The following is a 14,127-nucleotide window of genomic DNA, read 5'->3' on the forward strand; positions in this document are numbered from 1 at the left end:
TAAAGAATCTCCATCTCTGAAGGTGCTAAAAAGGGTGACAAAGCAAAGCTATATGGACTCAGCCTCAGTGCTTCCAAAGGTCTGTGCAGCAGGGAAAACAAGGCACGGAAGCATCCTGCTGAGTCACACAGTATCAAGACGCCTCAGCAAACATAAATCTCTAATTGCTGTTTCTCAGCCACCATAAATTAAAGAAGTGGATTTGGCCTGGAATCAGCCATGACACTGATGGAATCTACTAGACTATACAATGAAAAGGAAGCAGCTATCAACTGTACCAGATGAAAATGCGTAGACAAAATATATTTTGTAAAGAACCTAGTCTCTCCTAACACTTACACAACATACAGCTTAATTATTTTCAGCAGCTCAGAGAAAAGACAGCCTCTCTTACATTTAAAATTATCACATGTAAATTTTAACACTGGTCCTGAGCTGCGGATAAATCATTATAATTATACAGAAGTATCAGTAAAGTGAATGTTTCTCAGATATAAGGTGACCTTATCCACATGTAAATATATACAGTTGCTAAGGTACCACTCTGTTTAAGTCCCACTTTATAGAATTAATTAATCTTCTAGAAACCCTATTGACTTCTTCAGAAATCTGATGTAAGATTTACTGCTGACCTTTCCTAGTATCAGTTAAAACACTGTGAATTTATATCTTGCATCTTGCTACCACTTGCCAGTTTCTCTAAAAAGATCGGCAAGACCACTTTGTGACCCAAATGCTAATCAAGCAGCACACTGTCAACATGCTTCCATTTATTTATTTATTCCATTTATTCCTTCACTCTATAAATTCAGTGATGTTCAAGCCACCACAGTTATTTAAGCTGAACTGAATGGGAAAAAATTGGACAGAAAATTTAATCTGTAATACTTGTCAGTTTAGGATTCTCTAGTCCTTTTATATTGCTATTATTCTGCAGAGAAAAGACAGATGATTTTGCACATTATAGTTAATTTGAAAAAATCAGTATTATCAAGCCTTCTTTATGAAAAAGGACTGAATGGAAATAACCTGCCTCCTTGCCACTGCTAAACCTGAGAGGACTGAAAAATTATTAATGTGGAAGAACATGGTCAACTTGTAAAAAAAAACCTCATTTATTTCACAAAGATTTAACTTAAAATACCAGATCAAAAGCATTCCTCATTGCTTATCTAATTCATAGCACTAGTGAACTAAAATTGGTATAAAAAACAGTGAGTAGATTTTCACCCCTATAATGAAGTAGTCAAAAAAATATTTAAAAGTCTATGTAAAAACTGCATGATATCTCACTATGATGTAGGAAAAAACCACAGTTTACATACAGATCAAGAACCATCTTCTATAGCCCAGCACCCAGCAGATGTGGCAACTGAATTGATGCCAGAAGAGATGGTCAGGTATTATTTTGTAAGGGACCATGAGCATCAATTTGTCTTTGAAAAAGATCCAAAAAATAAACCGTTGACATTTCCTTTCTCCAAAGCAGACCAAGCATTTTTTACTTGACAGTAAACATCCTTACAAGGTTTGTACTCAGCAGTGCATGGCTATAAAGCTAAATATCTTCTGTCACTACAGGTTTATCCATTCAAGCCAAGACTGGAGCTATTTGATTGCCTGGGAATTTTTTTTTATGGTGCTGCTTTTGAAATGGCATTTGCTTACTAGAGAGAGAAAATCCATCTCCAGAGCTGCAAATTCAACACTTTTCACTGGCACTAAACTCACCTCTCTGGAAAACACCAGCTCTGTTATGCTTATAACAGTGGAAGAGGTAACCTGAAAAACTAGAAATGTCTAACTAAAAGCATAGGGTGGAAATTGGAGGAGCTAGCACATATATATTAAAGTTAAAATCTGTTATGATGACTACTTTATGCCCACATTTGTGTGCAAAAGTCAGGCAACTCCTTGACAGGGACAAATTTTTGGACCCTAATTTCACCTTTTGTGTATTGTCTGATTTTTCTAATTTGAAGAGATGTTAGTCAACTAAACATATCCTAGCCTTTTTGTGCTAGAATGTAGATACCTTCTTTGAAAGTGAAAGGCCTAATTAATGAGTTACCAAAGGACATTTCTGTAATAAAGAGGCACTGCATCCTAGCAAATAATTTGTACAAAAGGTTTAAAATGTGCTCTATTTCTTATAATTTCAGGCTACTCGTCCCACTATTTTATCATTTTATCACAGAAGTTTGCAAAGTTACACATAATGGTTGAAGAACATACCACAAAAGGATTGATAAATTACTTTATTTTTAATTTAGGAAAGTAATTTCATTGTTCTACTTTTTTTAACAGCAAGTGCAAATTTGTTTGGTAATTAGATATCCCAACCTGATCCAAAACCCAAATAGATTCATAAATACAAATAACAGCAGAAAGAAAAGACTTTTGACCATTTCAAAGATACAGATTACTACTTCATTTTATCACTCCAAGAGCAACTGGTTAAAGCTGTAAACAAAAGCTTGAAAATTCTGGATGCAGCATGATATTAAAGTATTGCACCACAACATTTGGCTACCCACTATGTTGTTTGCTTTTATTTACTCAATGTGTATGTGCTACTAGAAAATGCAATACAAAAGGAGTGTACCATGATTTTGCTCGAACACCAGGAGGTGCGTCTGAACAACGATTGAAAGAAAGATTACAGAAAATAGCTCAAGCACTTTGTCTACCCTTTTTACTAAAAGAACAACAAACCACCCTTTTTAAATAGCTTGGGAGGCAAGAACCGTAACATCATCTGTTTCTAGAAGAGTTGAATTCAATCAGTTGCGTAAGCTACATATCCATATGGTGAGGTTGCTACCATGCTGCTTCACTGTATCAATACTGAGCAGTGGAACACAATTTCCCATTGAGCAACAGACAAGCTTATTCCCAAAGCCGAATGGCAAGCGCTATTTACCCCAACTCCAGTAAAAGTTGCATGCAATTATGCCACCACTGCAATATGAGCTAGTGTCTTCACACATCAGTGAGCTGAGGAGACATACTAGTTTGTTTGCAGCCAGCTCAGTCTCTTACTCAGGGCTAGTTTTTCACTGTCCACCATTATATTATTATATCTACATTTAGCAGAAATCCCCAATTAAGAAATTATATACAGAAATATGTGAGTAGTAGGATATGTCTAAAGGCACAAAAGATAATCTGCAGCATGTGAAAGGAGAGAAGAATAAAGACAGTTGAGATTTTTTTCAATGAAGTGGGAAAAGGTACTTTGTATATATAGAACTGTTGAAAAGGACGGGTCTCTATTATTCAATTCCCTTGTAAAAATAACCAGAGAACAAATCTGAACTTTTCTTGGGTTCCTCTTTCTGTAGTGTCACAATTATAAAGTTGCTTTGGGTTTGTATGGCAAGGTTTTGGTAGTGAGGAGCTACAGCAATGGCTTCTGTGAGAACCTTCCAGGAGTTTCCCGCATGTCTCAGAGATCCAATTCCAGACAGCTTCAAGAGAGATCCACCACTGCTGACCAAGGCCAAGGCCAACAACAACACTGGCAGTGCCTCCAGGATGACATATTTAAGATGGAGAAAAAAAGATATTAAGCAGAAGCAACTGCAGCCAGAGAAGACAAGTGAGAATATGTGACAGAAACAGCTCTGCAGACACCCAGGTCAGTGGAGAAGGAGAGGGAGGAGCTGCTCCAGGTACCAGAGGAGAGATCCCCCTGCAGCCTGTGGTAAAAACCATGGTGAAGCAGCTGTGCCCCTGCAGCTCACAGAGAGGTCCAAGGTGGAGCAGAGATCAACCTCCAGCCCACGGAGGACCCCATAAAAGAAGAGTTGAATGCCTGAAGGAGGCTTTGACACTATGCAAAACCTGTGCTGGAGCTGGCTTCCGGCAGGACCAGTCACTCCACAGGGGACCATGCTGGATCAGTCTGTTGCTGGAGCACTGCACCCCATGGAAAGGACCCACATCAAGAACAAGTGAAAACAGACACAGCAACTCAGAGTAACAATAAAATTATCACAGTGAACTGACAAAAGAACATAACTATGTGAATCTAAAATTCTGCATTTTGGACAATATACTAAATAATAAGACTAATTTTTGTTCTTTCCTGCTTCACTTAGAAAAGAACATATACCTAACTACATTTGTTTTGTCATTTTCATTGACACTCCAGGTGAGTTAAAACATAGATAACTATAGCACTAAGAAAACTAATTTCTGACTTACTGTCACCTGCATCTAATGCTGCTATTCAAATACATGTGATGCTTCCAAATGCTATGACCCATTAAAAATGAAGCAAGAATCCAATAAGCTGTACAAGATTAGTTTTGCTAATATTGTTGACACTAAATGCATAACAATAAACACATTACTAAATGAAACAGATTGTAATCTTGCACTAAACGAAGGCATTATGAACCAGGCTTATCCTCTTTCACTAAGAATGCAATCAGATTTATCTGCTAGAGAAAACAGATTCAAGACTCATTTAATCAACGATGACAAAACTTCCATCTTCTGATAATTTAAAGCAAAGTTGAAGCAATATAGCATTAGGCCATAATTCATTTGGGATAGGGTAGGTCAACAGTATTAAATAGATACCATAAAGTAAAGGGATTAAAGAGCTCAACTATAAAATAAGCCTCATTGTATCAATCCCTTAATGTTAGCCTAGAACTTGAGATTACATTGCAAGTGAATAGAAAGGGAAAAGAAAAGTAACTTCTTTCACCCTTGAAATAATACATGCTCAATGGTGCTTTGAATAACTAGAAGTTATGTTTCTTTGAAAGGAACACTATTCCAGTAGTTAGTCCTTAGCTCTCAAGAAGGTCATTGAAATAAATTTCTCATTGATTTTCATTAATTTTCAAAAACACTTTGTCAAAAATGAGTAACTTCTGTTTAACTATATTTTAATATGGATATATTTAATATACAGTGCAAAGATGGGTATCTAGCAAGCGACTATTCCATATAAAAACTAAAAATTAAGTATAATCAGTAAGAGTGTAAAGGAATACCCCCTACAATTTTTATATTCCCTGCTGAATGTAGGTTGTTTTATTAACTGTAGTATGGACTTCTTGTGTCACTGGATGGAGTCTACCTGAAAGTATCACCCAGATGAAACTTGAGTGTACCTGCCCAGCTCTAACTGACAAGAATAATTCAGTACAGCCAAAAACCACTAAAGAGCAATAGATGAACTTTGTTTTGAAACTCTGGCTAACTGCACATTTTTGTAACACATTTGGCAAGAGGCCAGAGCATATCAGAAATCCCAGTGACAGCTGCTGCCAGTAGGTATGGAGAAAGACTGGGAGATCCACCTGAGGCGGTGGATTTAGAGAGCCCACTGGCAGCTTATGCTGACAATCGCATCTAGAGTGTAGAAGAATGTTAAGAAATAGCTCCTCAGGGAAAATCCAGTCCAACGAAATGAAAAAGGCTAAGTCTGAGGAGCAAATGCCACATGCTGGGGCTAAGGCTTCTCCATAAGGCAGAGACTGGATGTGTCTTGTTTCCCCAGGTTCAGTGTGCCAGGCTAAGATAGCCTGGAGGGGACAGAGCCCTGAGTGGCACACAGGGTGCATGTCTGTGTGGCAGGAATAAAATACTAGCACAGAACTGCTATGCCTGCAATAAACCCATCGTTCTTAGTAAACAGATTTCAGGATTCGTGTCACTGAGTGGTGTGATTCTGTTCTTGCAGCCCTCCTACGCACTTCCCTCAAGACATCCTGAAGCAGGACACTTCATTATCCACATTAGACTAAACCCCAGGAGAGCTAAGCATCAGGCTGCCGTGAAGATACTACTTATTTCCAAAAAAAGTAAACAAAAAATAAATCAAGAACAAGAAAGAATTTTTCAGGAAAGGACACATTTCAGGAAAATTATCCCAGGGCCTTGTTATGGGTGTAGTAGCTTGTTAACAGTGACACAGTAACAGAAACTGCATTTTAGGAAGAGCAGATGTGAGACTTTTTTTTGGACAAACCAGTCACACTGTCCTAAATGTATTGGAGTGGGTACAGAAAAGGGCAAAGACACAGGTTTAGAAGGATTTGACAGTGTACTTGCAAAGCTGGAAAACAGGAATGTACATTTTCATAAGCAAAAATGGATAAATTCACAGAAGATTTTGAAGAGAGACAAAAAAAAAAAGTCTTCCTGATAGCTGCCTGGAAAACCATGATAGAATTCTGGTCCCACTGTAACCACTGACCTATTTCATCTGACTTCAATAAGGCTCATATTCAAACCTGCAATTTTCACAATGCTTTGTGGCATTTTCTCTACCAGGAGCAACAGTAAATGCTTTGTTGTGCATCATACTTAATATGCATTTGAGTTTGGCCTATTTTTTGAAGCGTACATGGTGTTTACTGATGACTAATAATACAATTTTATGCAACATTTCTGATGGCTGATTCCACACAGACATTAATTTTATTGTGCTCTCTTTTCCTTCAAAAGCAAACAAACTAAATGAACTTTGTTTTGCAAATAAGAAAGACATTTGTTACTTTGCTTAAATAGAGAGCCAAACCTCACTGTAAGAGAAACACCATTATATTGCTCTGCTGAATCTGTTTGCTGCCTCATAGTAATCTCGAGTTTGAAGCGTTGCCCAAAATCCCAGAACAGGGTTTCTTTAAAAGAACTGCAGTTTGAAAACTTTAACACAAATAATTCAGCAAATTCAAATTCAATTTGCCTAGTTTATAGATAAATTTAGAAATTTGTTTATCTACCAAGTACAAGAATACTTGGATAATATCAATGAAAGTAAGATATTTCAGAAAATCATCTAGGTTTACTAAATTTACTTTTAAAATAGAAACATTGTCATCTTTTTCTATTCTGTGAATTTTTTTTCCTCTTAAAAAAGTCAAGGATATATGAGGACATTTTGCTTGTATGTACTAATTTCCAAAATCTTTGGGATTCTCAGGAGATGTGTAAAATGCAGTTGAAAGCTGTTTGGACTAGAAATTGTATCACATTCTACAAACACTTTAACTTGAATGAAAAGCCCTTCACTTCAGAAGTACTTCCTAGCATCTTCAGCTGTTGCAAACAGACAATGCTACTCAGTATACTCACCAAAGACTGTCCTGGCAGGTACAGATTCTCTGTTCAGCCAGAATGACACTTGAGAGAGAATGACAGTCATGATGCAGGGGAGGTAAGTCTGAATGACAAAATAACCAATTTTTCTCTTCAAGTGAAAATGAGCCGTCATTACCGTATATTCACCTAGGTGCCACAAACAAACAAAATACAATGAAACAAAACATTATCATCTTAAGAATGTCCATTTCTTTGATAAGAGAAAGTTTGCTGCATTTATGTGAAACAAATGTTCTGGGGTTATATTGTAGCACAGATATTTTGTAATAGGAAGCATCCTACAGAATATAAGAAAGATTTTGAGTACAGCTATATCTTATTCCCACTGCGTTCCATGAAAGGTGAGTTTTAAGGAACTTCCAGGAACTCTTGTATGCACTGAGAAGAACTCCAGCCCTGAAGGTTTCTGCTCATAAGCAGCACTCTGTGTTCACACAACAGCTCCCTGAGAGCTTAATCACGACTAGAAAGCAGTCATGGGGGTCCATCACAGCCCGGCACATGCAGGAAAACAGTCCAGAGTCTAGTAGAATACTCCAGTGTTTAATGTCAAAACTATGATGGAAGGGAAACATGGTTGAAATCTGTCTGCTTTAGACAAAATCTATGTCATTTACAATATGAAATTTAACAAATATCCCAACCCTGGGTTACAAATATTAGGATTCAACATGGAGCTCCAGATAGCATTTAAAAAACCAGTTACTGAGGACAAGTTCACGTCTGTTATCACCAGCTAATTATAATTTGAAAGAATCAGTAAAGTGCTGTTTTGTGTTACTTGTACAGTACATTGACTATGACTTGTACAGTACATGCCTAATAGATCATATTTTGCAACATTCTTTTTCAGTAGCTTTTAACACCACCTAAAATACAGTCTTCACAGTCAGTAACTGCCTTTTTCTCCAAAATATCTTTTACTAACCTGTACTTGACTTAACTGTCTCTTTTCCAATTGTTTGGCCTAGAAGATCATACTGATTCAGTCTTGAGCCATCTGGTGCCACTTGCACTGAATCTGAAGCATTATAAGTCCAAATGTATGTCACTTCTGAAGTTGTATATGCATCTGTGAGAAACAAGGTAAAATACTTCGTCAGCAATTCAAATTAAACAGTTACCATCAAAACTCACAGAATTACAAGAGATACTTATTTTTCAAATAAAAACTCACCCCAAAGAATTTTAAAAGATATGGTAAAAAATATATTTGGCTGTTTAAAATAGCTTTACTGTAAAGTAAGTGCCTATTGTAGCACAGGAACAGGGCTTATTAATCACAATTTATTAAACTACAAACAACATCTCTTCTACACTGTTAAAAGACTTGTCAGAGATTAGATATTATACGTATCCTATAATTCGTGATAAGGCAGATGAAAAGAATGACAATTTGTAAGATTTAGACAAGCAGTTTGAAAATTCATTGCTGTGTAGTTCTGACCTTCCATTGTCTCCACTCTCAAATTCAGGGACGTATCACAAGCATTTTATTATTAGCTGAAATTCAGACTTAAACATGGGAAGCCAGCAGTGACAACACCCTGGTACCTTGCCCTGCCTAGCCTCTTAAATCTCGTTAGTTGCCATTGTATTGGTGGACACACTGACATTAAACAGGCTGCTCTCTCAGTACATTCTTGCTCAAACATACATTTAGCCTGGGGTCTGTCAAGATAAACTAGTATGAAAGCAAATCAACCCTGTATTTTAAAAAGCGTTAATGCCTCTCCACTAAGTAAGAAAAAAATGAGTATGAAAGTTTTTCCAGTCTAATATCCTATTAACAAATGGAGTTTGAAAGGAAAAGAGTAAACCACTGATGGAAGAAGTTGTGTGTTCATTTTGATTGACTGAGACAAGTGCATTTTAAATCTTACACAATAATTGCAGTGCAATTAAAAAGTAAAGCATCATTACTGTTGGTCTGCAAACATTTTCACTTAAGAAATCTCTGGAGGCTCAGAAAGTAGCTTCTTCATGCAACTAGCCATAAATTGCATGACTAACAAAATCTAGCAGGTGGGTAGCAAGTAGAGATTTTTAACACTTCCCATCTATCCTTCCAGCTTTCCACAAAAATATCTCTGCTTTAATGCAAACCAGCAGTATGGCAAATTGTTGACTTGTCCCCATTCTCTTCACTGTCAGCTAAACTTTTTGAAAAGAATAAAGAAAACCAATCTATTAAGCTACAGTTTCTCCCATACATTCAGTTTGGCTTTTCTCTTATGTATAAAAAGAGACATTCGTACATGCTGATGATCCTCCTAGCAATGTAAGATTAGCAGTGTATATCACAGGCAAACTTGCCTTAGTTAAACCAAAATCCTCAGGATTCCTGCTTATTTTCACCACTATTCATCATTCAGATTCTATCCCAGAATAAAAGCTGAAAAATGCACAGTTCTCTAGAAATAACTCCTAGATAAAGAAATAAAATGTGTGTGAAGCCATTCAAAATGAACAGAAATAAGAGTCCCCTGGATGTGCCAACAGGCTGGAGCACAGTGACTTTGAGGGAAATGAAAGACAGGCTTTTTTTAAAATCACATTGCTCACATTTAAAATTCCTCTGATTATTAGAAAACCATAGGCAGGGAATAAAGGACAAGCTGGTAAGAAAAGCAAACAATCAAGCCTGAAAAAAAAGACAAAAAAGGAAGCGGTTCACACAAAGTCCAATATACCTAGTCATAAGGGTTTCCAATCTAAAAATGCACATGCAGAAAGTAGCCTTTTGGCCTGAGTATGAGTTTCATTATCACAGGAGTTTTCAAGTTGTTTTCAGGCTACATAAGAGTCTCCTTTTCCTGCAACACCTTATAAATCAAACATGCCTTGCTGGGCACGTATATGTAAATATTATCAGTCAGTAGCCAATTTTGGCTAACATCTCTGGTGTTAGTTATTCAGGCTGCATTATGTATTATAAATATAATATTGAGGGGGCAAGAAAAGGCTCCATGATGCACATTATATTCATTTCAATGATCTTTTATCTCCATAGCTAAGATTTCCCTCAAGTGTGGAAACATCATCAGAAGAGCAGGCTTGGTTTAATTTGCTACAAACTCCAAGGAAAAGGGATATGAGCACAGTGGAGAGAATGCACAGTGCTATGACAAGCATCATCTGGTTAATGATGTCCCTAGCGGCAGCATATCCTGTTTTGTATTCTGGGGTTGCTACAATTATTGTAAAATCAGCCAGAACTTATATGTTTTAACTTGTTGCCTCAAAAAGACCCCATTTCCTTTCCTGGGCCCAGAAGAGAATGTAGGCTGCAGCCAAAGGGAAAAAAAGAGAAAACTTTTGTGTAAAAGATCCAGAAAATATATATTATAAAGAAGAAGAAGAAGAATGGCTGTAATCTAAGAAAGTGAAATAATGCTGCTGTTAACATAATACATAGTGAGGTCAAATTCCACCTGTCTATAACATGCCGATGCACTAAGGAAAAAATTTTTTTATCACATAATGCCATTCATTATTGCCTTCATTGACTAAGAACATAAAAAATATCATTAACAAGAAGGAGAAACTAAGCTGTTGTGATAAATGAGAAAACCCACTCATTGAAGACTTTGATCTGCTCTTTGTCAATACTGCACAGGCTACGTGCATCCAGTTCTGTGTTCATCTGTATGGTTTGCACACTGCAATCAAAGTACACCAGTGCAGAGTTGATCAGGTGCAAGGTGTTTATTGATAACTGGAGTCATGAAATCTTTAAAATACACTAGAAGACACAACTCTGGACAGGCAAAAGAGATTTTGATGTGTCAGGTTACAACTTTTTTAAAAAGTCCCATCTTGCGGTTTACATTTCTCATGTAACAATTTACTGAAACAAAATTATGCTGAGAAATGTTAGATATTCACTAATCAAAGGCTGTACTTCACATTACATACTTACAGCTGCCAAATTTCAGTGGACATGAGTGAGCATCCATGGGGAAGTCTTCCAAGTGCATTGGACATTCGGCTTGGACTGTAAGCCTAAAAGGCAAAAGACCGCTCTGCATTTAAGTCATTTAGCAGGACAAGAAAATCAGTTCCACAGAAGTGAACAGAGTTCATGCCGATCTAGTAGATTAAATTGAAATTTTATATTAAACTAACAAGAATTTAAATCAGCTTTTACCTCTCCCATTTTACGTGTTCCTTTGAAAGGCATTTACTTATCATATCAAGAACCTGTAAAAGCTGACCTCAAAATTATGAGCCAAGGGCATTTAAAGAAAAATACAAATTAAGTATTTTCAGGTTGTTAAGAACAGTAATTTTCTTCTCATAATATTCTGAGGTACATGTGGCCTAAAATGGCTCTTAAAGGCTCATTATAAAAGCATCTAGAATACAATTAACTTGCCAAGGAACTGTATTCCAGTCTTCTGAATTTCATTTTTTTACAGTTTGAATGGAAGATACAGAGAAAAAATATTTGGGTTCTTTCAAAAGATTGCTGCTTCTCATTCTCCATGTTACTTGTGATTATTCTTTATATTTATGTAAAGTGTGGCCACATATTAACAAAGCATCCACTTTTGCTCATTTTGTGAAAAAACCCCAGCAATATCCCAGTTTCATATATGGGGATCAGTACAATAAAAAATAATTTAAAACTGTTTGAAGAAAGCTTTTCATGGACTACCCCACTATTGTTAATTTAAGAAAAAAAAACCAAAAACACCCCTATGTTTCTCCTTCCTATCCTGCAAGTCTCCTCTGGGTAGAGATTTCTTCTCTCATTTTGTATGCCTCTCTTCACTCAGCCTCAAACATCAGTTACATCCTTCTGTACTCCCAGTGGTTCCTAGTCATTGTACTCTCTGCTATTTTCTCCCAGCCTTCCACCAAAAGATATTTCATGTTTCTATTCCTCCACTCCCCAGGAATGTTTTTCTAAATTCAAGGGGCACTGAGAGATAAGAATCAGCAAACAGCTGAAGGCAAAGGAAAGAACTGCATGAGCCTCTGATATAAATCACACAATCATTTTATGTAGACACGATAAAAATAGCTGTTTAAAGTCTAGACAAAACAGTTAGAACAGTGCACACATTAACCTCGTACCCTGAGAACCAACAGACTTACAAGTAATGAAAATGGTTAGTTAATTATAATTAATCTGACCCAGCTTATACTTCACAATGGCTTCAAACAGTATTTCCTGTATTTATAGTATATGATTATTATACCTTCTGGAAGAAGAGAATGACAATAGCTCAAATATTGATTTGAGCCCCAGCAAAAATACAACACATGAGGTCTCAATTTACACCAAGCAAACTTTTCTGAATCTCTCTGACCACTACATTACCCAGCATCATTAGCAGCCTACCCATCAACACTCAATACTGTAAGGGTTTCAGAGCTGTGTAGTGAAACTGGGCTTCAAGGATGCTGGCATGGCTGCACGGAGAAAGTACCACGGTACACATTCACTTTAGAGCTCACATTTTCTATCTTACTTAGGCTGGGGTTTTTAAGTCTACATTCACCTTCAATTTATTAAGTACTGTCCAAAAAAAAAGAAAGAAAATAAGTCATGGGCTTCTGGCAATTTGGTTAAAAATTTCAAAAAAATTCACATAGGTAACATTATTGCAAAAAGAGTTACCAAAGAAGAAATCAGTCTTATAAAAATGCTGCTTTATATCTATGTATACATGGTTTTTTATAATTTTGCATATTCTATACTCTATTTTCTAAGCAAATTTTAACATTTTATCAGCTAAATATTTATCTAGCTACTAATGATGCACAGGATGAAAAAAAATTCTAAGTAAAATATTATAATTAGACATAAAGAAACAGTAATTACAGAGTAAGACATATATTCCTTGTAGCTCTCGCTGGAAAGAGTTTGAGACCTTATTACTTCTTTATTCTTTCTCTGTTTTTTAACTGCTCCTGACCTTAATAATAAATTTACTAAGGGGCTCACATATTCAGTACAATGGCTGCAGTAACAGGAAAAACTCTCATACTATTTTAATGATTCTAAGACAGAGTTGGTAAACACTATCTGAAGGTCTCAGATAACTTTATTCAGGTGTTCAGTATCTTTAATATATTACAAAAATATGAAAACTGAGGCATGGGTAGGAAAACTGATCTAATTCATTATCAGCCAAGAGACTTTTAACAGAACTGGAAACTAAACACACATTTTCCTAGCTTTCTTTCTCCTTAGAGAGAAATAAAACAAGGGAGAGTTCTCCTGAAACCTGATTTAATTGTTCGATGGAAAAATCACATCAAGAAGTAGCTTGAGTGGAGAAGAGATGAACAGATGAACAGACATACCTCATGGTGTACAAGAGTGTCCCATCGTCTTGGATTCGTAGAAGCTTGTTTGGCATCGTCATGTTATGTGCCACTGACTTCTTCCCGTTGTGAAAAAATGTATCTGGGGTCCAGATTTTGCTGGCCATTAGGTTGTTCAATCGAAGAATGTTCATTGGGCCCTTAAACTTTAATCTCTCATCCTTCCATCTCTGACGGAAGAAAACATCTATCGTGTACTCCTGTAATGGAAAAAATACATGCTTTTTTTGAAACAATGAAACACTAATCTGCTTTCTGAGAACAAAGAATAGAAAACCTCTGTTTGCAAAATTCCCCTGGTAAAATTGTCAAGGGAGAACAATCATCACAAGAAATTGTGTAATACTGAGAATAATAAACAGGAAGTCAATGCATTAAGGGTATGACATTCTTCTTCATGATTGGTTTGTTGTTCATGTTGTTTTTACATTGAACTCTTTCAATATTTAGATTTCTGTATATCTGATACACAAAGTATCTGTGACATGGGTATCTTCATTAAACACAGTAAGGAAGGAAAGTAAGGAAAAAATACACAGGAAGACATTAAATAGCTCTTTCAGCATCTTCTCCTGTAGAGTAACCCAGCATTTCAAGAGCATGGAGAATGGCTGAGACTGGAAGTAAGGAAACAAGGCAACCCCTAAAGGGTAGAGTATA

At 36.4% G+C, this 14,127-nt stretch overlaps 1 protein-coding gene across 1 annotated transcript in view; it reads right to left on the minus strand.

The window, feature by feature from the left end:
• The window catches only part of GABRA2 (gamma-aminobutyric acid type A receptor subunit alpha2), a 64,673-nt gene that overhangs the window by 12,563 nt on the left and 37,983 nt on the right, over positions 1-14,127 (minus strand). Inside the window, exons 5-8 of the mRNA XM_032109042.1 lie at positions 13,447-13,667; positions 11,051-11,133; positions 8,057-8,200; positions 7,102-7,254 (exon numbers count right to left, since the gene is read on the minus strand). Coding sequence (XP_031964933.1) covers positions 7,102-7,254; positions 8,057-8,200; positions 11,051-11,133; positions 13,447-13,667 — 601 coding nt within the window. The remainder of the gene's footprint in view (positions 1-7,101; positions 7,255-8,056; positions 8,201-11,050; positions 11,134-13,446; positions 13,668-14,127) is intronic.

Source organism: Corvus moneduloides, chromosome 5 (genome assembly GCF_009650955.1).
Source record: "Corvus moneduloides isolate bCorMon1 chromosome 5, bCorMon1.pri, whole genome shotgun sequence".
In the NCBI taxonomy this organism is placed as follows: Eukaryota; Metazoa; Chordata; class Aves; order Passeriformes; family Corvidae; genus Corvus; species Corvus moneduloides.